This window comes from Pogona vitticeps, chromosome 2 (assembly GCF_051106095.1).
Source record: "Pogona vitticeps strain Pit_001003342236 chromosome 2, PviZW2.1, whole genome shotgun sequence".
In the NCBI taxonomy this organism is placed as follows: domain Eukaryota; kingdom Metazoa; phylum Chordata; class Lepidosauria; order Squamata; family Agamidae; genus Pogona; species Pogona vitticeps.
Window position 1 is genome coordinate 26141384 of NC_135784.1, and position 23773 is coordinate 26165156.

At 45.8% G+C, this 23773-nt stretch overlaps 1 protein-coding gene across 5 annotated transcripts in view; it reads right to left on the reverse strand.

Moving 5' to 3' along the window:
- Positions 1-675: 675 nt before the first annotated feature.
- Positions 676-23773, reverse strand: part of EHMT2 (euchromatic histone lysine methyltransferase 2) — a 54653-nt gene continuing 31555 nt past the window's right edge. For all 5 annotated transcript variants that reach the window (XM_072988764.2, XM_072988763.2, XM_072988762.2 and 2 more), the window contains 15 exons: positions 22634-22822; positions 20071-20153; positions 18873-18979; positions 13639-13761; positions 13146-13247; positions 11963-12067; positions 11003-11157; positions 10722-10889; positions 9605-9749; positions 7616-7693; positions 6618-6733; positions 5081-5167; positions 4542-4620; positions 3509-3684; positions 676-2192 (listed from right to left, as the gene is read on the reverse strand). In XM_072988764.2, coding sequence (XP_072844865.1) covers positions 2012-2192; positions 3509-3684; positions 4542-4620; positions 5081-5167; positions 6618-6733; positions 7616-7693; positions 9605-9749; positions 10722-10889; positions 11003-11157; positions 11963-12067; positions 13146-13247; positions 13639-13761; positions 18873-18979; positions 20071-20153; positions 22634-22822 — 1894 coding nt within the window. In that variant the 3' untranslated portion in view covers positions 676-2011. The remainder of the gene's footprint in view (positions 2193-3508; positions 3685-4541; positions 4621-5080; positions 5168-6617; positions 6734-7615; positions 7694-9604; positions 9750-10721; positions 10890-11002; positions 11158-11962; positions 12068-13145; positions 13248-13638; positions 13762-18872; positions 18980-20070; positions 20154-22633; positions 22823-23773) is intronic.

Below are 23773 nucleotides of genomic sequence, written 5' to 3' on the forward strand. Positions count from 1 at the left end.
TGAAGATTATTGGCTGCCACTTCTAGGGTGCCAATTTATTTTTGTAGCTATGCCTTTAAAAAGTAGGCTCATTATTAGTAAACTTACCTTTATACGCTGAAGAGACACTCCTATGTGTTTCTGAATGTCACGGCTGGGGGCTTTCCAGCCTGAGTTTCTTCTTTAAACCCCGTTTCCTCTCCTCCACTGGGATTCTTATCACTGATCCCTTAGGATTGGAGATAAGAGCCAATTTAACAGCATTCACCCCGCTCATTTTAAACTGCAGGGTTTTAGAAATATAAACAGCCTGGGTGGGAACTTAAGCTTTAAATTAGACATTTTGTCCTGTAATGAATGTTTTCTTGAGAATCTTAAATTTTTAAAAATGATGCTGTTGCATGACCCTCCCCTAAAAAATTAATCCCTCGGCCTCTATGGTCAGTCAGTGTCCAATATATAAGGAGGAGTCTTATCTCCAGCCTCTGGTAGGGGCTGCAACAAATCACCCCCATCCTCCATAGCGGGGAGATTCCCTCGGTCATCCCCAGAGGACTTTCAGAGCCCCCCAAACTCAAAATAGGTTGCCTCCACTTCTAGGATGTACAGTATATGTACATTTCACTTCAAATACAGGTTGTATGCGCAGGAGAGGAGACGGAGCAAGGTGAGAGAAAGCACACAGTCCACCTCAGCTTTTATCAAAATCACCCTATCGCCAAAATTTATTGGTTTTCTTTATGGCCCCAGAAAATCAAAGAGTAAAAAAAAAAGAGAGATGAAAACACATAGAAAAGAGAAAGTGAGAGAAAGAAAAGAGAGATAAGGCTGGCCCCTCAAAACTGAAATCACACTTCCATTGCCATTCCAGGGGTTTACAGGGGAGCAGGGCAGCTCTGAGAAGAGAAGTAGACCCTCCAAACTGGAGGCCAAGCTGTCCTGACCAGAAATTGAATGTTATCTTGGACCAGAACAAGGTAAAAAGGTTGGGGGAGGCGCCAAAGACATCCATGTTTTTCCAGTCATGAAAGGAAGTCAGACGAGAAAATAAGGGGGAGTGTGACCGTAAACGTAGAGGGCTACCAACACGAGGCGGCAGCCTTGTCAACTTCATAGCCCTCAATAATCAGGTCTGTGTTATCTGCCAGAGCAAATGTTAACTTAACCGTTTCCTACACGCACTCTCAGACGGGCAGCAAAAAAACACAAGAGGTTTCCTGAGGCTGCAGTGAAGGCGCAAGCAACGCTGACGGAATCCAGGAGGAGCGTGCCTCGCTTTCCAGCTGAATCCCACCTCCGGGAAACAAGATTCAGCCTGAAATGCGAGGAGGGGCAGCATCCAACCGCTCATACAAACTAGAGCAGATCCCCCTGGAATGAAGGAAAACGACATGACCTCTGCCATGACGAGTCCGCTCCGTTTCAACAGGTGTACTCGAGGAGCCGAAACCTGGAGTTTAGCCCGAGAGACGCATTTCCAAGCAAAGGGAAATGAAGAGTGAGTTTTGGCAGCATGAGAAGGTGGAGGACAGCCACCGCAACAGGCAGAGGGCCACATCCAGATCCTGGGTTGCCCACCCAAGTTCCAGGGGGCTCATATGAAGAGTTAGCACCGGTTTCTATTGCCCATGACCCCCCCATGCCTAAAGGGGCAAGTGGGAACTTGAGATAACTTATGTGTTTGCTGGGCCACCTGCGTTTCAGAGAGACCACACGCCAGGCTTCTCTCTCTCTCTCTGGTTTCCTTCTCAAGAGCCTGTAAAAGTTAGTTTCGGAGCTGTTGTCTCGAAGAACCAGTGTCTTCTCAAGAGGTCCCTCACCGTGTGTGTCCCCCTTTTTTTCATCCCCTGGAATAGGACACACTCTCCCCCCCCCCCGTTCTCTCTTCTGCATTCAGCAACAGGGTGTTTCCATCCAGGTGAACTCAACATGGAGAAGGGAAGCTAAGCCTCAAAGGAGCTGCCGACGGTCGGTGGGAGACGGCCGGGAGAAGGAAGGGTTCCTGAGTCCAGGATTGGCAGCGAAACCCCGCTTAGGCCTGAGCGGCAGGAAGGCTACTGCTGTCCGGCAAGACGTCCTGGTGAGCCTCCAGCCGGGCGAGGCGGCTCTGCTCCAGGGCGATGGCCTCGGCCGAATGTTTGCACTTCTCCGAACCGCACTGGCAGGTGAAGTATTTGCTCTTGATGTCCCAGAAGCGGTCGCCGTAGTCAAACCTGCGGGCCAGAGCAGGGAAGGAAAAGAAGCAGTTAAGGGGCTCATCGGTCATTAGAAGATGTGAAAATGCAACCAAACGCCACTGTCTCTTAGAGGCCCATGTGAATGTTTTCCCATTTAGTCCCTGTATTCTAATTTACTTGTCTGAAGTAGACCACCTTCTACCAAATCTTACATTAAAATATAGTTATGTCTTTAAAGTGCCACATCTTTTTTTATTTTGTTTTGTGTTTCTCATTGAAACACAAACCAACACAGCTACAGACCAACACAGCTACAAGTCCGAAAACGTCCTTCCACTGTGTATGTCTGTGAGATGCCTTGGAACACAAATCTAGTAAGGACCACCCTTTTTCAGAGCGGGAGGACCCACGTTGTACCTACCAAGGGGTACTTTTCCTAGAGTAGGACCTCCCCTATCTGTGGGACCAGTATCCACTGATTCACTTATCTGCTGCCTGAAACTAGTAAATAAAAATTACCAGAAATATGTACAGTGGTGCCCCGCACGACGACGATAATCTGTTCCATTGAAATTGCTGTTTAGCGAAAACATCGTCTTGCGAAAACTGTTTCCCCATTGGAATGCATCAAAACCCGTTTAATGCGTTCTAATGGGGAAAAATCGTCGTCGTTCTGCGAAGATCGCCCATAGGGAAGCCATTTTGCGAAGCGCAGATCAGTTGTTAAAATGGCTGCCCTGCGAAGTATCGGTCCCGAAAACACCCGTTTTGCAAAGTGCAAAATTGTCATCTTGCGAAAATCGGTTTGGGAAGCACGGACCCAAACATTGTCCAGCGGAAATCGGCCATTGGAATCACTGTTTTGCGAATTGCTATAGCGATCGCAAAACGTCATCGTCATGCGGATTCGTGGTTTTGAAAGGTCATTGTCTAGCGAGGTACCACCATATTTGTACAGTATTTATTTTCACATCATATTTACCAGAACTGGCCACTAGAGGGAGCCAGAAACCATGCAAAGCATAGTGTTGGCTACTTCTGCCGTTTTTCACATCTGCTGTGGAATCGATCCCCTGCAGATACCATCTCCTACTGTACTTTGAAACAGCACAAGCGTACAAATGGATACACACAGTTCCTCATCACCCACCTTTTTCATCCCCCCACCACCACTAAATCCCAGTCTTGCTTGTCTATTGTCAGAAATGATCCTCTCTTTTTTGAGTACGTTTTCTCAAAAATCCTCAGTTTAAGCCATGCTGGCTAGGTGACCGTGGCATTTGTACTTTAACAAAAGCAGAACATTTCCAAGCTCTGCGGCCCCTCCCCACAGGCCCTTTCTCAGCACTGACCCGAGCTCTTCACCGGTCTGAATATCCCGGCTACTGAAGAAGGCGATGCGGGGGAAACGCAGGTCCTGGTGTAACATGAACACCCGCACAGGGATGATGTTGGGGTCGCACAAATGGTTGATGAAGCGGCTGACGTTGCCGTAGTAACGGGCATCGATGCAGTAGACTTCGCCATCCTGCCCAGAAGTCGGGAGGGGGCAGAGACAATTTAATTTCAAATCAGGCAGTTTCCTTATTTATTTAAAATAATTTTACCCGGCTTTTCTCCTTAAAGAGGACCCAAGGCGGCTTACATCATAAAAAGACAATATTTAAAAGCCAAAAACAGTAACTATTCAAATATTTTTAAAGGATTTAAATTTTTATCTTTTTTAAAAAACAAATAGGGTACTGTTTTATTGAACAAGACTCCTCGTGTCTTGTTTCCAACCTTGGGTAATCTTGGACTGCAATTCCCAGAAGCCTTTAGACCGCCTCACTGTGCTGGCCAGGATTTCTGGGAGTTGTAGTCCAAGGATATCTGGGGACCCAAGGTTGGGAACCACTGATCGAATGGGGAAATAAATAAATAGTCATTAGAGGTGAGGGCAGAGGAGTTGCTGGGAGTCCTCTAAGCATAGCCAAATTGCACCCCTCAGACAGCACAAAGGGGCTTTGAGAGCCATTAAAACTATTTTTTTAAATGTGGGTTGGCCAAGGTTGCTGAAAGCCGCTTGCTGCATGCAAGCCACTATGTTCTTTCACACCCAGTCAAATGCCCTACCTATTCAGGTGTTGTGTGTCTCTCTTTATCCAGTACACTATGAAGGAAGCACCTCGCTTGCTTCCCTAAAAATCACTGCTTTTTCTACATGGGAAGGGACTGGTTCTCCAAGGAGGTTCCCGTCTCCATGTGGGCTCTGTATGTGAGGCAAGAACCCTCGACTAGCAGTGTAGCTGTTTCAGGGCCCAGCTAGATTGAGCCCTGCATTGTTCACAAGTGCCCACAAAGCCTCCGACTCCAAGACAAACCAGGCAGGCTGAACAAGCTTACCTTATTGTCGAGATCAAACAGGTAGGAGTCGTCTTCTCTGACGTCTGCTTCGGCATCCGAAATCAATTCCCCCACATACCTCAGGAAGCGCAGGACAAAGAAAGAAAGAGAGAAAAAGATGTAATCTAGACTGCTGAGGGAGTGACTCGTTAACCTCAGCCAAGACGTCTCAGGCCTGGCAACACCAGCCCTTGAGGGTAGGGTAAGGCCTGCCCAACACATTTTGCTGCCTGAGGCAGCAGATGGTGTTTTTGCCTGCCTGCCAAAGCCAGCTGAGATACCTGTTGGTACATAAAGCAGAAAATCCAGAAGCCCGCACCCCCATCCCTCCTGTCTTTGGTGGTCAAACAACCATAAGGCAAGGCAGATAAGAAATGTGTTGCTGCCTTTTGGGGCCCCCTGATATCTGATCCCTGAGGAGACTGTCTCACTTAGGTCTGGGGAACGCCTTGCCACTGCCTTCCCACTTTGTCTTTTCTATATGGACAGAGCCTCAGAAGAAGAGAAAAGGGGTTCCCCTCCCCTCCCCAGCCACTCACTCGCATATAAAAGTCCCCTGGGGAATCGTCTGTAACGCGCGGACACCCCATCCCATTTTGGCAGTGCGGTAGAGCTGCAAACGGACCCTGCGGGAAAGGAGACCAAGAGAAAAGCAGCATTATTGAGACCCTTTTTACGAGAAGCATTTGGAAAAGTGAATTTGGGGACTACAGATCTTAGAGGCCCTCCCCGACAGGGCCAAACGTCACGGAGGATGGAAGGGAGTCCAAAATCTACAAGGGCAGAGGTTTCTCCATCAGTGGTCAAAATGTCTACCAAGAACTGGGGAAAAATTAAGCAAACTGAATGAAATGAAGCGAACCTTTCGCCCGTCAGCATCTCTCAATCTAACTCAAACTCACAAGAGGTTCTTCCAAGTATAACGTACTGGTTTGAAAAACGACTCTTAAAAAACTTTAAATCCCAGAGATGAGATCTTTTTTTTTTCTTTAGCTGAGAGGAAATAAATCAGCATATGTGTGTCTATAATCATCTGTAAATAAATAATAGCTTGTATTTTTTAAAAAGAAATCCATCCAACTAGATGGCTTTCGATTGCCATATCTTGTGACACTGAGTTCCACCGGTGAATGCTGTGATTTAGTTCCCCCCCAGAACTTCGAGTAGTACTTTTAGAATTGCTGGATTATGTGCTATTTTGTTATCAGCACATTAAAAAAAACACAGGAAATATCCTCTGGTTGGCGATTTCTGATATTGCACTTTGGAAATACTCACTAGAATGCAAAACACATGGCTGAAATTCTGCTCGTGCAGTTGCGCCTACATAAGGCTGATGATGTAATCAGTAGGGACTATGCTTTTTTGAAAATAAAGACTTCCCACTTTTGTCCCAAAGTTCCCATGGCTCCTATGCAATCCCTTACACCATCAGGAAGCCAAGAGAGATGCAGGACAGAAGAATGAGGTCTTTCATTACCAAGAATCACTAATGCCAGGATGACTTCATATAGAACTGAAAAGAGAATTATTTCTAAAGAACCTCTACAAATGCCTGAAAGAGAAATATTTGGTAATAACTAGAACAATTTACTCATTACATCACCAGAGTCACTTTCCCCCATTTGTTACATTACATCTGAAGCATTCACTTTATTATACATACACCCCCCCCCCATTGCAAAAGCAATTTGTTATAGGCAACTGAGTTACCGGCAACATGTTACTTTCCATTTCAATTTCCCACTACCTTAGGACTGTCCCTCTAAGCCAGTGGTTCCCAACCTTGGGTCCCCAGATATTTTCAGACTAAAACTCCCGCAAGCCTTCACCACTACCTGTGCTGGCCAGGATTTCTGGGAGTCGCTATCCAAGAATATTTGGGTTATCCAAGGTTGGGAACCACTGCTCTAAGCCACAAACTATTTCCAGCTCTCCAAACAATTTATGTCATTCCCTGGAGATAGAAGTGGCTTCTGAGAGAAGAACAGTTCCCAGAATAATGTAACGGCAACAACCCACGCTTCCACGTTTTAGGTGATTGTGAGCAAGGGGGTAGGGTAAGGGAAAACTCACTTGATGCCACTCTGCACAACCCGATTCTTGCAGTTCCTCCAGCACGTGCATGCCTGGTTACATTCGAAGATCAAGGGCGGTTCAATCTTGTTGAACTCCTGTAGCAAACGGCCATCCTACAACAGCAGGGAAAGGAGGAAGAGGGCATTATGAGGGCAGGGAGCCAATGTCAAGTCAGGATCACTCCCTCCCCCTTCTCTGCATGGCTGCTGCCAGAGCTCCACCGGATGCTGCCTCTGCAGATCAGTACCCATGGTGGTGTTTATGTGGTGCTGGAAAGGCATGCATGCATGTTTGCTTGTGTCCCTCCTTGCTTCCATCCAGCCACCCATCCCTCCCAGAAGTAAACCTTCCCAACTCATATTACTAGGACTGACCACTAGATGAAACCAGACTATGCTATATCCAGGCGGCGTCAGAAACGCACTTAGGACCTGACCTCTCCATGGGAAGCAGCTTCTGATGAAACGGAGAAGCTGCATCTGCAGGGACCAGGGGAGAAGGACATGGAGTGGCAGTCGTTTGCGTCAGGGAAGGCTCCCTTGCGAACAGGAGGGCGGGAAACTCAGTCCTTTGGCAAGACTAGGTCAGGACTCCCTCTCTTGACCATGCACGGACACCAGAGATACTGGAAGTGCTTCGCTGAACCCATCTTTCAGCCACCCATGTGGGAAAGAGCCTTGGAACTGCCCCCACCCCCCGTGGATACCGCAGTTCTATCATTCTCTGCCTAGCAAAATCCCTTCTTCTCCCCAGGACTTAACAGGAAAAATCCTGCCACGTCTTCCAGGGAGGTTGGTGTCCTCTTCAGATGCCCAGGGCCAGAGGTGTGTTGGAAGCAACCCAATGTCTTGAGCCAGGAGTCCGCCACTTTTTTCCCCCCAATTGCATCTTCTCCAGCAGCCAGCACCCCCCCCCCCCTTTTACAGTATCTAGCTTTCCTTCCGGTTCCCCTACTTCTGATTAAGCCAATCAGGGACCCTCTTCTAAACACTCACCTTGTCATACCAGCAGCGGATGCTGAGCTGCCCACACAGGCAATTGCTGGAGGAACAGTCGTCCTGACACGTGCAATGCTAGGAGGGGAAAAAAAAAAGAGATGAGAGACGAGCAGGACACTCTGCACGCCTGGGATGGACACCTGAATTAAATGCTCCCACCCCATGTTGCTGTTGTCATGTTTTTATGGGCCATCAAGTAGCCCCTGACTTTCGGTGGAACCTATGAATGAGGGCTCTCCGAAACGTCCTTCCCTCAACTGTGATGAGATGGGTTTTTAAGTTAAAATCTTAAAAAGGCATATGGGTTTTGTAATTATGAAGTGAGCCAGAGAGGTTCCATTTTGTTTCTTTGTATATAGTATCTGTGCTATGCTGACAAATTGTTTTCTAGGCGAGCAGAGAGAATGTTATTCTGAAGGCCTGAGAAGGACTCTGTGTGATTAGATAGATGGGAATTGTTGTGACTCTTTGAGAAACCACCGTTAACCCAAATAACATCTGCTGTGTATGAGAAAGAAGTCATGTGGTACAACAGGACTGTTTGCCTAGTAACGAACTCTGACTGGATGACATCGTGGGAAGGTGCATTAAGCCCTTGCCAGTTACTCTTGAAAAAGGAACTTTTTACCTATGGACTTTGTCTCTCCAAGACCGACCTTTCAATGATTCGTGACCTACACTTCAGCCATTTGGGACTTACCCTGATGTCTTTAGAGAGAGTTTTGTGGCCTACCTACATGGACTGGTTTCTATGCTTTGCTGGATTACTTTTGGATTTATGGGATTTTTCCTAAGGACTGTGCATGGACTATTTTCTATGGACTGTTCTATGGAATATTCTTTATGGACTTCTTTTCTTGGAATACTCCATATGGACTATGCTCTTGTAATTTTGTAAGGACTATGGTATATTTACTGGATTTTTCTTTTCTAAGGACTATGGGACATATAATGGATTTTTACTTTTGTTTAGGGGTTTTTATTCTATAGGATCACTGAGGACTATAGCCTTGTTATAACCTACTTGGATTATTTTATTTTACTAATGATTTCCTGGACTGGAACTGTTTTGATTCTTTTCAATGGCTTTTTGTATTTTTAATAAGGTTTTTGAACTCTTTTATATTTTTCATGTTTTCTTTGCCTCACTACATCTGTGTAACTAAACAGCACAATGCTAGTTTATTTGTTTTGGTTTAATTTGGCTTAGTAACATGCTTTTTTTTCTTTAATAAAATAAAGATTATAAAACTCATTTGGTTTCCTGAACAGTACACTTGCCATAGGGTCATCTGAGAGTGCTGCCTCAGCTTAGCTTACTTAGAGTCCTGTCAGTGGTGCAAGTTAAGTCTAAGGACTACAAAGCCCACTTGACCTTTTCACAATAATATCTGAGAGTACCAGGGTGTTCTTATGTGGGCAGACTTGTGAGAAGGAGTGTTGTAGCATGGCTGGCTGAACTGGACTCTTTCAGCTCATTTTAGCATGTGCAAACTCCTGATTGCTCTCTGTCCAAGCTTACACGTGTGTTTTCGAACCCGTGTTCGCTGAGCCCTGCTCAGCTCTTGCAAACTCAAGCTTGTGGCTTCCTTTAGGAAGTCAATCTCTCTCATGTTCGGTCTTCCTCTTTTCCTGCTGCCTTCAAGCTTTTGCAGCATTATTGCCTTTTTCCAGGGAATCCTGCCTTCTTATGATGCACCGAAAGCAGGAGAAGCGCCTCGGTTTCAACATTTTTGCCTCGACAGATAGTTCAGGCTTGATTTCATCTAGGATCCATGATACAACCTCATCGACTCTACTTCTGCCAGTAACTGTCCTTCCGATAGCTAGAAACTGGGCTTGGGCCATGCTTTTCCCCCTCCGTCCTTCTACATCAATATGGGAGGCATCGTTCTCCTCCCTTTGTTAAAAGGAGGGCTCATTTCTAAGCTACTCTCTCCTGTCTCAAAAATGGTTTCTCTGGAAAGGAAAAGTTGATGCAAGTACCTGCAGGTGGGTAATGTTGCGGTCAATGTTCATGGTGGACGTCTCACAGTTTTCCGAGATGTACTTGTAATCATCCGGGCATGGTTCATCATCTACCGAGTTGACGCAGGGAATGGGGACGTTCTCATAGCCGCGGGCCACGTCCCTGCAAAGAGAACCGAGAAATAATCAAGAATACTTGTTGTTGTTGTTTACATTCATATGGTTTCGGAATCTTTGTATCCACTTCCATCATTACCCTGCAAAACAAATGTCAAGTCCATTCTGAAATTCTATTTGATTGCTTCAGACTACTGTTTCCCTGTCTGTAAGTTACAGCAATGATGGATTCACAGAAAACAATGGAAGAGAATGATTAGGAGAAAAACATTAAACAACCACCCCCCAGGTAATGAATAACATTTCATTTCACTTCCCCTGCTCATTCCTTCACAGGTATCGTTCTTGCAATTTGTACTGATGTAGTCATGTGGAAAGCCTTTAAAGGGCATATTTAAAATAGCTGCCACCCCTCCCCTCCCAGCTGTTTCGGTCTTTCGTTATGGAGCCAAAGGTTGGACACTCGATTCCCCATAGCACCTCGACAGGTTGGCCTTGATGATCCGTGGGGCCCCTCCCAGCCCTCCAGTTTTATTCCAATGATGATCTCTCTCTCTCTCCCCTCCTTATTGCCCATCCACACAAAGATCCCTGGAATGCCTGCCGGCTGAAGTAAAACATGGTACAGCCCAAAAATCATATTAAAGTCTTAATCCTAGAACGGAGACATGCAAGACATAACAAAACACAACACTGCACAATGCTGCCCCCTACAGGTCAACAGTGAGGCTGAATCTCCCTCCACCCTGGGTGTGAAACTCAACGGCAGGTTCCACAGCCAGGGGGCCCACCACTGAGAAAGCACTGCCACCTGAGGTGGCTGGAAGGGGGGGACCAAGGGGAACATGAGCAGAGCCTCCTCCTGCCAGTCTTTAAATCTGCGCTGTGAAAAATGCAACCTTCCCCAGCAAGGAGAAACAAAGCTAATCGTGTCCTCCTTTTTCACCTCTTCTCTTTCTCTCTCTCTCTCTCTCTCACACACACACACATACACACACACTGCCCAGGCATTGCCCACCTGCTAATGATGCGTTCCGTGCGAACAGAGCGGTTCAAGATGCCTTGGCGAATCTTGCGGTTGAGCTGCAGGGCGAACCACACTTCGGAGTTCTCCAAGGTGAGGTCCAGAGGGGAATCCCCTTCCTTATTGCGCACCTCCGTGTCCGCCCCTCGCGAGAGGAACAGGCTGCGGCGTGGGACGTGGGGTGGAAAGAAAGGTTAAAAGCCAAGGCCACCACAACCTCCAGACTAAACCCTGCCATCCCTTACCATGCTAAAACCAAGAGCCCTGCTGCTTACAGGACACACTCGTGGTAGCTCTCCCGGGCAGCGATGTGCAGAGGGGTGTCTCCGTGGAAGTTGACCGCGTGGAGGTCGCACTGGGCATTCAGCAGGACCTCGGCAATCTCTGCGCTCCCCGTGAAAGAGGCCCAGTGCAAGCAAATGTTCTCTTCCTGGGAGGAGAGAAAAGGCAGGGTTTGAAGGGACAAGGAAGGATTCGGGTGGCTCAAAAGGCTGGTTCCTCCCACTCACGCTGCCACGGAACCGCTAACGTGCCTGCAGTCACCAGACGGCAGAAAAATTGAAACGAAAAGTGACCAGGATCCCACTTGTATTTTCAAAAAGGTTGTAACAGCATCCGTTCTGGAGCCAACAAGAAGAAGACACTGCCCTGTCAATCTACTCGATGCATTTCAGGCAGGAGCAAAAACAAACAAACAGAGAACCACCTTCCTGACTTTGAAGCCTAAAAGGCCAAAATAAAGCACAAATGGGCCACAGTTCTTGTGGTTCTCCCTTGTTTTAAATTTTAAATGAGTATCAGTGCAAGGGTCCTCCTACAGGGGGTGTAAAAAACATGTAACCTTCATAAAAATGTCCATCCGTGAACTGACAGAACAGGAGGGTGACAGCTCAGACGTGCTGGGAGACCCAGTTTCCACCCGTACCCTGAAGAAGACAACGGCAGCCTGACAAAATCTTCAGTAGAATTTTTCTACTGCTTTTTTCCTCCTCGCGCTGTCCTTGATGGCTTTTGCAGGAAGACCTTTTCCTGTAGTCTAAAATGCAAATTCCCTCCATTCCCTTATTCTACTGCAGGCACACATCCAGGGCGGACACCTCATTTCTTCAAAGCAAAAGCTCCAGGCTGCCTAGGGCAAAACCCCACTCATTTCTCTTTCATGCCAACTGGGCAGATTCTGGCGCTTCACCCTCCACAAAATGCTGCACCCACCCACCCACCCCAAACTCACATACATTGTCAGTCAACGTGACGTCCGCTCCACGGGTAAGCAGCATACGGATCACCTCGATGTGCTTATGCTCGGCAGCCCAGATAATGGGGGTCCAACCTCCGCTATCCTAAACAAAGTCAAGGAGAGGAGTCTGGGTGTGTCGCCACTCCTTAATAGCTGTCATTCAGAAGGCGGCTTGTGATATTTTTTTTTTTGGGGGGGGGGGGAACGGACAGTGGCTGACAAACTGTTCTGGCTGATGGGGTCAGAAGCCACAGCGGCTAGTGATGGGCAGAGGGAAGGCTGGAGGCTTTCTGGTGCTCCTTTTTCCTCCTCTCCCAGTAGGATGAGGCTGAGTGCAGGACCAGAAGGGGAACCTAGGCCCCAGGGAGTGGGGTGGCCAGGTATAGCCTGACCTGAGGCAGTGCCCCATTTGCCAAACTGGGCACATATGGCTACTTATAGCTCCACAGTCTATGCTTTTGGCCAGATTATCTGTCCATTTATCCCACTATCGTTTCCTTATCGCTCTCAGCTGCTTTCCAGTTCTCTGTCAGGAAACCCATCCCACGGTCTCCACTCTGGCACCATAGCGTCTCTCTCTCTCTCGGGTTCCCAAACTTGGGTCCCCGGACGTTCTTGGACTAAACCTCTCAAATTCCTTCACCCATAGCTGTCCTGGCCAGGATTTCTGGGAGTTGTAGTCCCAGAACAACTGGCTGATCCAAGATTACCTCTCACCTGATCCAACCTTTCACCTCAGAATGTCGTCATTACAATTCATTGGCTTTACAAAGTTTGTCTTTTTGACGAGCTGTACAAGTGCCTCTCGCTCATTTCTTTTTCACGCCAAACGCACAGAAAAGCCGTTTAGACATGGCACAAAATGAAACACCACACAGCCGGTAGTAGGTGATCAGAAAAAGGGCCAGACAGGGGACTTGGGAGGCCCAGCATCAGAGTCTCCATTGAACCAGGGAGCTCAAAGGGGAGGGGGGCCGTGGACCATTCCTTCTCTCCCAACCTAATCTACCTTCACAGGGTTATTGTGAGGTAAAAGTTTGGAGGAAAGAGAGCCATGCATCTCACTTTACATTCACTGAAGGAAAGGAAGGACATACAGCAAACCTAACTAATAAATAAAAGTACACTACACAGGAGAAGAAAAAGGCACCAATTCTGTCCCCCTCAAGCACCTTACTCACTTGGGCATTAACATCCACCTGTCCTGTGGAGAGCAACAAGCTGACCATTTCAACGTTTCCATTCTTGGCAGCATGATGGAGGCAGGTAGAGCCATCATCTTCCTACAGTGAAAGTAAAGGGTAAAATAACAAGAAATCAGAAGGCTGAGAACTCAGAAGGGCAGCAATACGTAAAGAAATTCGAAAAGATCATCCTGTGCCAATCACTTCTTGTCGAAGTTATCTACCAGTGAGGCTCTTGTTCCTTTAACAGCAGAGGGGCATGTGAGAAATTCAACATCACAGGAAAAGGCAGGTCTGTGCTATTTTTGCTTTTTGCATAAGGCACCAAAACATGCAAGAGGACAATCTACTCTAGTCCTCCATCAATGTACTTTTGCAAGTCTCCCAAAAATGTCTTCCTAGACAACCTGCCCCTTAAGAATTGTCTCTACCTCCTCCTCAAACACAGAAACAGTGCTCCAGAAGTCCAGCTTTCCTTCTATAGCCTTACTTTGGTATAAACACAACCACCCCTTTTGATCAAGTAACGTGCTAATTCCACGTGGTTGTTTGCAACAGCTTCCATCAGAGGCGTCCGATGCAACTTGTCCACCGTGTTTATGTTGGCACCGGCCTGTGGCGAGGAAAAAACAACAACGGAGTTAAAGGGGATCCTTAAACATTGTTCTACAAACCAAATCCTAAGCACCCACCCTCTAAACTTCCACAAGGTTCTCTTATGGAAAATGCATAGATTAGTAGCTTGTGATTCAGAATGCCTATAAATTTCAGCTGGAGGTGAGAACTAAGAGCAGGCCTTGGAAGAAATTACTGTTGGACAATCATAACATACAGTATAATGGACAGAATACTGGACTAATAAACAGGAGACCTGGGTTCAATTCTTTACTGCTCCATGGAAATTCATTTATAGGAAGAAAAATATCCATATACAGTGGTGCCTCGCACAACGATGTTAATTGGTTCCAAAAAATTCATCGCTGTGTGAAACCATCGTTCTGCGAAACACCATTTCCCATAGGAATGCATTGAAAACCGGTTAATCTATTCCAATTGGAACGGATTGCCGTCCTTAAGCGAAAATTGCCATAGGAAACATCGTTGAGTGAAACCCGGTTCCCCAATTGAAATGCATTGAAGCCGACTCAATGCATTTCAATGGCTTTGCTAAGTCCTTTTTCGCTCCTGTAAAAGTGTCTTAAACTGTTAGAAACCTGTTTTAAATGCTTGCAATCGTTAGCCCACCTCCTGAAACCTATGCAGACTTAATTTGGTGTTGTTCTGAGTCGTCGTTAATTTTTGGTGATTTTTAGTTTTTTCTCTCATTGAACTCTATTGAACTGTCCGTCCAATGCATTTCAATGAGAGAAAAAACAAAAAATCACCAAAAATTAACAACGACTCAGAACAACACCAAACTAAGTATGCATAGGGTTCAGGAGGTGGGCTAATGATTGCAAGCATTTAAAACAGGTTTCTAACAGTTTAAGACACTTTTACAGGAGCGAAAAAGGGACATCGTTGAGTGAAATTCCCCCATAGAGAACATCGTTAAACGATGGGGGAAATTCCTCAAAGAAACCCATCGCTGTGTGAATTCGTCGTTGTATGAAGCAATCGTTGTGCGAGGCACCACTGTAGTTGGTTATCTTTAGCTGTAACTACAGATGGACATGAACCACTAAACTGACAGTTTGTGCCGGTTCATTTTTCAGCCAAATAGGTGTTTGGCACTTCCCAGCCCTCCCTCCTCTGGTGGGCATCCTCTCAGAGGCAGTGGTTTGGCCTCCTTGCCCCACCTCCTCCTTCAGATGCTGCCTCTGAGCGGGTGCCTGGCAGAAGAAGGAGGGCTGGGAAGGGTTAAACACCAGTTCAGATGAAAAATGAACCAGGACAAACTGCCGATTTGGTGGTTCATGTTCATCTCACGCCCAGAAGCCACTGGGAATGGTGCGGCTAAAAAATATTGTAAATAAATAAATAAATAAATAAATGATCTCTAGTTGTCACCAGTTATAGTTTAGCTGTATTCATTTATTTGCTAGATTTTTATCCCGTTATTCATAAAAACAATTAAAACGAGTTACATTGACAATATTAATATTAATCAAGATGGAGAAAATGAAAGTAAAAACTAAAAATCAGGTATTGATAGGAGGGAAGGCCTGCCTAAAGAGCCAAGTCTTTAATTGGCTCTTAAAAACACCCAGCGAGAGTGCCAGGTGGATCTCTGGCGGCAAGCTATTCCAAAGGCGAGGGGTCACTGCCGAGAAGGCCCAGTTTCTTGTTCTTTCTTTCCGGGCCTCTCTCAGTGTTAGGCCCCTCAGCCGTCTTTCCTGGCTATAGCGAGTGACTCGGGTAGATCTAGGTGGGAGAAGACGTTCTGTAGCGAGCAAATGCTAATCGCTTGAAAAATTACTTTTGAAGAGCATTTTAAGGTATTTTGATAGCCATTTTTCAGGTTTTGCATCCTCTTACTAATCCTAGCTGGCCAAGAAAATATTGTTTGGGTAGTCTGTGGTGGTTTTTTAAAATAAGTGCTTCAACCAGATTAAAAATAAGAGCAGCCCAGCCACTGAAAAGTAATGAATAAGGCAACACATTTCTTTTTAAAATGTAACAGACCATGCTGTAATTAAAGAGTTAGGTCAAAACCACATGGAGGGAAGAGAAAAGCATTATTGCATGGGTGTATTAAGGAAAGATGTGTCATGTGTCAGGGCAAATAAATTATACTAGAAAGCAGGAGATCTTTGACAGACAGGCAATGATGGAGTTTGGGAAGGAAAGGTGGAAGACAGGGAAGGTGCAAGGGATAAAATCCAAGTCAGTGATGGCTATTATCTTGGATAGCTTTAAAAGAGAATGGGACAAAATTATGGAAGATTGGGCCAGCCACGAGAAACATAATAGGGAGGATAGTGCTCGTGGGCTTCCTCTTAAGACATCTGGCTGGCCATTGTGTGAACAGGATGCTTGGACCAGACAGGCCTTCATTCTAATCCAACCTGGTTCTTATTATGATTACGGAGAGCCCACCTCCAGGGAAGCAAACCAGAGGAGCACAAACATCTGGTTTAAGCTGAACAAGCAATAACTCCTGTTTTACAAATGGCAATTAAGAAACACAGATTAGTCATGACATCTATTTTCTTCTTTTTCCTGCCTGAAGTTTTTCACTCACACTTTTTAAATTATCAAAGAACAGGAAGGAACTCTTGAAGATTTCCTGAAAATCGTAAGAGATCATACTAGTTGGTCTCAAAAATCTGCATTCTGGCCCTCCTGTGAACAGCTCCGAAAGCGAGTACAGTGGGGAAGATTTGATTAAAATATAGTAATTGGTCTAATAGAATCGTCATCGTGTGCTGTCAATTCTGACTTATGGAACTCCTTTATAGGTTTTTGCAGGGAGCGAATATTCAGAAGTGGTTCCTTCTTCTGGGGACGCCCTGGGGCTGTGCAGCTTGCCTGAGGCTACACGGGCTGGTTCTTCACCCACGAAGCACAGCGGGGAATCAAACTCGCAGCCTTTGGCTCCACAGCTGAGTGCCTAAACCACTGAGCTAAGGCACAATGTTTTTGTCTCTTCTTCTTGTTTTAGGTATCTGGCTGCAGAGCCAGAAGGTTGGGAGTTCAATTCCCCATTGTGCCTCCTTAATAGAGGCTGGGCCTCAATCTATAGGGTCCCTTCAACTTTGCAGTTCTAAGATTAAGCGTGTTCAGCCTAGTTCCGAGAAATCAGGGTTCTAGTCACTATTCATAACAGAAAAATAACAGAAAAGGAAAGACCAGAGATCTGTTCAGGAAAATTGGCGATATTAGAAGAACATTTTGCGCAAAGATGTACATGATAAAGGACAAAAATGGGAGGGACCTAACAGAAGCAGAAGACGTCAAGAAGAGGTGGCAAGAATACACAGAGGAATTATATCAGAAAGATGTGGATATCCCGGACAACCCAGACAATGTAGTTGCTGACCTTGAGCCAGACATCCTGGAGAGTGAAGTCAAGTGGGCCTTAGAAAGCCTGGTTAACAACAAGGCTAGTGGAGGTGATGGCATTCTAATTGAACTATTTAAAATCTTAAAAGATGATGCTGTTAAGGTGCTACATTCAATATGCCAGCAAGTTTGGAAAACCCAACAGTGGCCAGAGGATTGGAAAAGATCAGTCTACATCCCAATCCCAAAGAAAGGCAGTGCCAAAGAATGCTCCAACTACCGCACAATTGCACTCATTTCACACGCTAGCAAGGTTATGCTCAAAATCCTCCATGGTAGGCTTCAGCAGTATGTGGACCGAGAACTCCCAGAAGTACAAGCTGGATTCCGAAGAGGCAGAAGCACTCGAGACCCAATTGCTAACTTGCGCTGGATTATGGAGAAAGCCAGAGAGTTCCAGAAAAATATCTACTTCTGCTTCATTGACTATGCAAAAGCCTTTGACTGTGTGGACCACAACAAACTATGGCAAGTTCTTAAAGAAATGGGAGTGCCTGACCACCTTATCTACCTCCTGAGAAACCTATATGTGGGACAGGAAGCAACAGTTAGAACTGGATATGGAACAACTGATTGGTTCAAAATTGGGAAAGGAGTACGACAAGGCTGTATATTGTCCCCCAGCTTATTTAACTTATATGCAGAATACATCATGCGGAAGGCTGGACTGGATGAATCCCAAACCGGAATTAAGATTGCCGGAAGAAATATCAACAACCTCAGATATGCAGATGATACTACTCTGATGGCAGAAAGTGAGGAGGAATTAAAGAACCTTGTAATGAGAGTGAAAGAGGAGAGTGCAAAAAACGGTCTGAAACTCAACATCAAAAAACTAAGATCATGGCCACTGGTCCCATCACCTCCTGGGAAACAGAAGGGGAAGACACGGAGAAAGTGACAGATTTTATTTTCCTGGGCTCCATGATCACTGCAGATGGAGACAGCAGCCACGAAATTAAAAGACGCCTGCTTCTTGGGAGGAAAGCGATGACAAATCTTGACAGCATCTTAAAAAGCAGAGACATCACATTGCCAACAAAAGTCTGAATAGTCAAAGCTATGGTTTTTCCTGTAGTGATGTATGGATGTGAGAGCTGGACCATAAAGAAAGCAGACCGCCGAAGAATTGCTGCTTTTGAATTGTGGTGCTGGAGGAGGCTCTTGAGAGTCCCTGGACTGCAAGGAGAACAAACCTATCAGTTCTAAAGGAAATCAACCCTGAGTGTTCACTGGAAGGACAGATCTTGAAGCTGAGGCTCCAATACTTTGGCCATCGCATGAGAAGAAAAGACTCCTTGGAAAAAACCTTGATGTTAGGAATGTGTGACGGCAAGAGGAGAAGGGGACGTCTGAGGATGAGATAGCTGGACAGTGTCTGCGAAGTAACCAACATGAATTTGACACAACTCCGGGAGGCAGTGGAGGATAAGAGGGCCTGGCGTGCTCTGGTCCATGGGGTCACGAAGAGTCGGACACGACTAAACGAACGAACGAACAAAGTCACTATTGAATCAGGGACCTTACCAGTCACTCTGTCTCCGCCTCACCTCCTTCACAGGATTCTTGTGAGGATAAGATGCGGGGGAGAGTCATGTACTCTGAATTGAGCTCATTGAAGGAAAAACCAGTAAGTATTATTTAAAACAAAGGTCAGGGCAAAAAAGATGGTGCCAGAGGCAGGAGGCAGTGGAAAGCCAGATACACACAACAACTCACCTGCAGCAAAACATGACAGATCTCCAAGTAGCCCTTCTGTGCTGCAGCATGAAGTGGGAACCGTTTGCTTTGCTGTTCGCTCTGGAAGTTTGGGTCCAAGCTGTCCACTGGAAAGGAGGGGCGGCAGCCCGGAGAGCAAAAAACAATTGGTGAAATGGAATGGTTTCTAAACAGACATGAAAGGAAGTGAAAACAAGTTTGCCCCTCTGAGTCACCAACATCTCTATCTATCTGGACAGGAGTATCTCCCAAAGGGGAGAACCCTGGCAGGTATGAGGTATGTGTGTGTTGGGGGGGCAATTTCTCCTCCTGGAACTTTTTGCAGGCTATTCCTGCTAGAAAACATTTTAGCTTCCTTGCCCTTTTTCAGCTGCATATTTTCACATGCTTACTCCATATGAATTTTACCTTGTAAAATTTCCCCGGCTCACTGTATTTGCCAGGGATTTGACACTGTTGCTTTTTATGGGTTATCTACAATGCATGTTGTCATGCATGCAGTACATACTGTTGCACAGTGGCCCAAAACCCACTTTTGGGGCTGTTTTTGGCTGGGGTTCCTTTTTTTAAATAACTTTTATTTTATAACACATGCATATATACATACAAAACAAAACAAAAACATCTAAAACATTCAAAAACATATAAGAACAAACAAAAACATATAAGCGGGGAGGTAATTCACATTCAATCTTATCCATTATATAATTCTGACTACATCAAACCTTATTACCCTACTCCCATACTAAAACATAATATATCCATATATATCTATGCATATTATATTTCATATCAATATTTCAAATCAATACATATGTAGTACGTATATGCACAAGTACGCAGTACATACTTTTGCACAGTTGCCCAAAACCCAGGTTTTTGGGCTGTTTTTGGCTGGGGTTTCTAGTCCACAAATTTCTAACCAGCGGGACTGTTGAGGTGGCTATCCATTTACATTCAAGGCCATCTCCTCCAACTTGAGATGTTTTAGACCAGTCGTTCCTAACCATGGGTAATTCCAAGTATTCTTGGACTGCAACTCCCAGAAACCCCAGCCAGCACAGCTGGTAGTGAGGGCTTCTGGAAATTGCAGTCCAAGGACACCAGGAAGTTTAGATGATGCCTTCCGTAAGGCGGTTGTCAGAAATATGCTGATGGTCGCCTTTCTCCAACCAAATTCCCTCCAGAAGCAACTTACACAACATGAGCACCACTTTCTGGAGCTCCCCTTGCTTAACGGAGAGATACAGCTGGCGGGGGTGGAATCGCAGCTTCTTCCGCCTGCCAGAGAGAGAGAGAGAGAGAGAGAGGATAAGATGGAGAGAGAGAACAGAAGAAAGATATGTTGGATTTAGCAGGATACTTCCATTTTCTATAGTGAGAAGAGGACACCCTGTACAGTGGCTTCACTGTACCCTTCCTTCTCGCTTCTGGTCAGTATGAACTAAACAAGGAAGGAGAACTTTTCAGGGCTTTCTCAAGAGGAGGAGAAGAATCTGAAGAGAGAGGAACCTGCCCAGCAACCCCCTTGTGGAGGACAGCTTCCTTCTCCAACAGCAAACGAGGCCCACCTTGGGCTTATCCTGGCCCATGAGGCCTTCTGGAGCAGCCTTCTTTCAGGTGAGCCCAGTTTAGGCTCTCCCAGAAGGAGCATTTGGGGATTTAGAGTCCAAACAGAAACAAATGAACATGCGTAGAAGAAACCATGAAAGCCACAAGAGCGTCAATGAGAATTACCCGTACTCCTACTCTTAACCCGACTGTCTTAACTGTTAGAGTAGTATGACAATGGAACCCATTACCTCAAGGGTGGTGAGCACTCCAACACTGGATTTTCAAGACAAAATTGGACCACCCTCTGTCAGATCTGCTTTGATTTAGATTCTTGCCTTGTACATGGGGGTTCAACTCAATGGCCTTTCAAGGTCCTTTCCAACTCAGTTATTCTATGATTCTAAGCATGGATTGAAAAGGGCTATAATTATTTTTTTAACATGGGCTTGGATAGATTCGAACATGGCAGGCTTAGCCCATTCTTGTTTTATTACATCCATAAATTGGCTATGAAAGGTATGTCTGTTGTAGACGTAACAGTTCTTTTAAATGCCTTCTTCTGAACAATGACGTTAAGCTTGGCCGAAGTCAGTATGACTAACTTCCAAAACTTCCATGGCTTTTGTTAAGCGAAAGTACAAAGTCTTCTGTGTCAAATCAGAAGATTCATGGTCCTCAGAGGAGAATCTAGCCTCTGCCCTGGTCAAACTGGGCTGAGCTAGGAGAGCCAATGCCTTTCTGGCCTCGAGACTCCTTACAGAGTTTTGCATCCATCGACATGGCAGAGCCCTGCTCTTTTCCACTGGACCTAAAATGGCAGTTGGGGTCAGGGGAAGCCAAGCGAGGGTCAAAGGCCCCACCAAGATAAGAGGATTGGGGAAGAGACCAGGGGGAGGGAGGTTCCCAGAGAAAGTGGCAGTTTGAACACAACAAGGACCCATGCTAAGAGTATCTGGAATGTGAGTTCCACTAGAATCATCCTCATCCTCATCTTAGAACTACAAAGCTGGAAGAAACCCTATGGATCATCAAGTCCAGTCCTCATCAAGGAGGCCTGGGGGGGAATCGAACCCCCAACCTCTGGCCCTGCAGCCAGATACCTAAACCACTAGGCTTTCCAGCAGTCCAGAAACAGCCATGACTATTGAGGCATTAAAAGTCCTCATCCCGCTGATAAATTCACGATGTAGGCTCTGTTCCTCCATCACTGGGGAAGAAGGGGAATCTTTTGATAACAGGTCCCTGGGACTCACCTCTCGACTGCCAAACCTGAAAAGCCCCCCACAGTACCTTTTTAATGTGGGTAGACACAAGACTCTCTATGGCAGTACTTCCCCAAACTTGGGTAACCCTGATGTTCTTGGACTACAACTCCCAGAAATCCTGGCCAGAACAGCTAGAGGTGATGGCTTTAAGGAGACTCAATGCCCGAAAGACAGTTCTCTCTCAAGCAAGGCCCTGGTCAATCATCATCATCATTTGTTGTTCTCCTGGCCCGGCCCATGTCGACTAAGCCACAGGACCATGACAGACGGACCGCCTAAGGCTAGGATAATTTCCTCCCACCTCTGACACAGTCTGGGTTTGGTTGAGATTGCAGCTTATCAAACAGACAGAGAGAAAGGAAAATGAAATGCATTTTTTTAAAGAGATGGAAAAGGGACAGAATGAAGTAAGAATTGAGGTGAGCAGCGCACTGAAACAACACGAGTCTTGCATGGTGTTCCTGTCAAGAGCTGGGATTGGGACAAGAACCTGCCTCTTATTTATTACTTATTTCGAATATTTCTATCCTCCCTTTCTCCCCGAAAGAACAGTGAATTGTGGAGGCTCTGCTTTGTTTAGCTACTCAGGAGCAAGGAAGACGGGCCCCATCCGTCAGCTCAGGACGAATCCTCTTCTTCACCATGGGAAAAAGACAGTTCTCTCTCCAGTCAGGAAAATAGAAATCCAGAAAAAGCAGAACTGGCAAAAGGAAAAAGACAAGCCAGAAAGGACATTTCACTGGCTTAGAAGGACAACAGCCACACCTTATTTATTCAGCACCCTTCCACAGGCACTTGTAAAAAAGAGCTCTCCGCCTGCTATAAAGCCAAATAAAAACAATGGCTGAAATAATAAAAATCGTTGTAGGTAGTCTTGCTTCCATGAAAGCAGAGAGAGAGAGAGAGAGAGAGAGAATGGGGCAAGCCCCTGCCTTCACTTACCGCTCAGATTCCTGCACCACGAGGGCCCGCTCCAGTTGTTCCCGCCCGGCCCCTGGCGGCAGGCCCTGTGCGGACAGCACAGCGCCGTTAGGAAGGGTCAGCCGGGGCCCTGCGCTGTCGATCCCCGGGCCCAAACTGGCTGAATCATCCGGCAGGTGTTCGACTCCTGAACCTCCACGCATCCGGGCACTGAGGAAGAAAAACACCAGGGCTAGAAAACACGCTCACAACAGGGCCTCCCTTAAGGATCAAGCACGCAAGAGGCTAGCTGTGAATCCAAACTGAAATCAGAAGAACTCTGAACGTTTGCCTGGTTGAATAGCAGGCGGATATAAACATATATATATGTATGATACACATACAGAGAGATATACATTTATACAGATTTTATTTACTGTTACATCGCTCCTCTGCTGCCATCAGTTGTTATCCTGTATCCATAGTTAGTATGGGATTGGTTTCTTTTATTTGCTGCTTATTATTGAATTCTATGTATGTCGAGGGCGTGACGTAAGGCACTAAGAGTAGTGGTTTGGCCATTAGGTGGGTGTGGTAAAGTTTAAAACAAATGAATAAATAAAATAAGAGAGAGAGGGAGAGAGAGAAAACACACAAACGTATAGTATATCACAGGAGTACACCCCCTCACATTTCGTAAACATTTTAGTACCATTTCCCTGAAAATAAGACCTAACCTGAAAATAAGCCCTAGTATGATTTTTCAGTATGCTTATAATATAAACCCTGCCCCCAAAATAAAATAAAGTTAAGTGAAAGCCCACCCTCCACCCTTGTACAGTAACCAGAAGATGAACACGACTGTATTTGAATAAACATAGATTGTTGTACAGTGGTGCCTCGCTTAACGATTTTAATTGGTTCCCAAAAAAATCACTATGGGAAAACATCACTAAGCGAAACACCATTTCCCATAGAGATGCATTTAAAACTGGATAATCTGTTCCAATGGGAACGGATTACCGTCCTTAAGCGAAAATCGCCATAGGAAACATCACTAAGCAAAACACAGTTCCCCCGTTGGAATGCACTAAATAGGTTTCAATGCATTTCAATGGTTTTGACAGGTCCGTTTTCGCTATTTTTAAAGTGTTTTAAAATGTTCAAAAACTGCTTGGAATC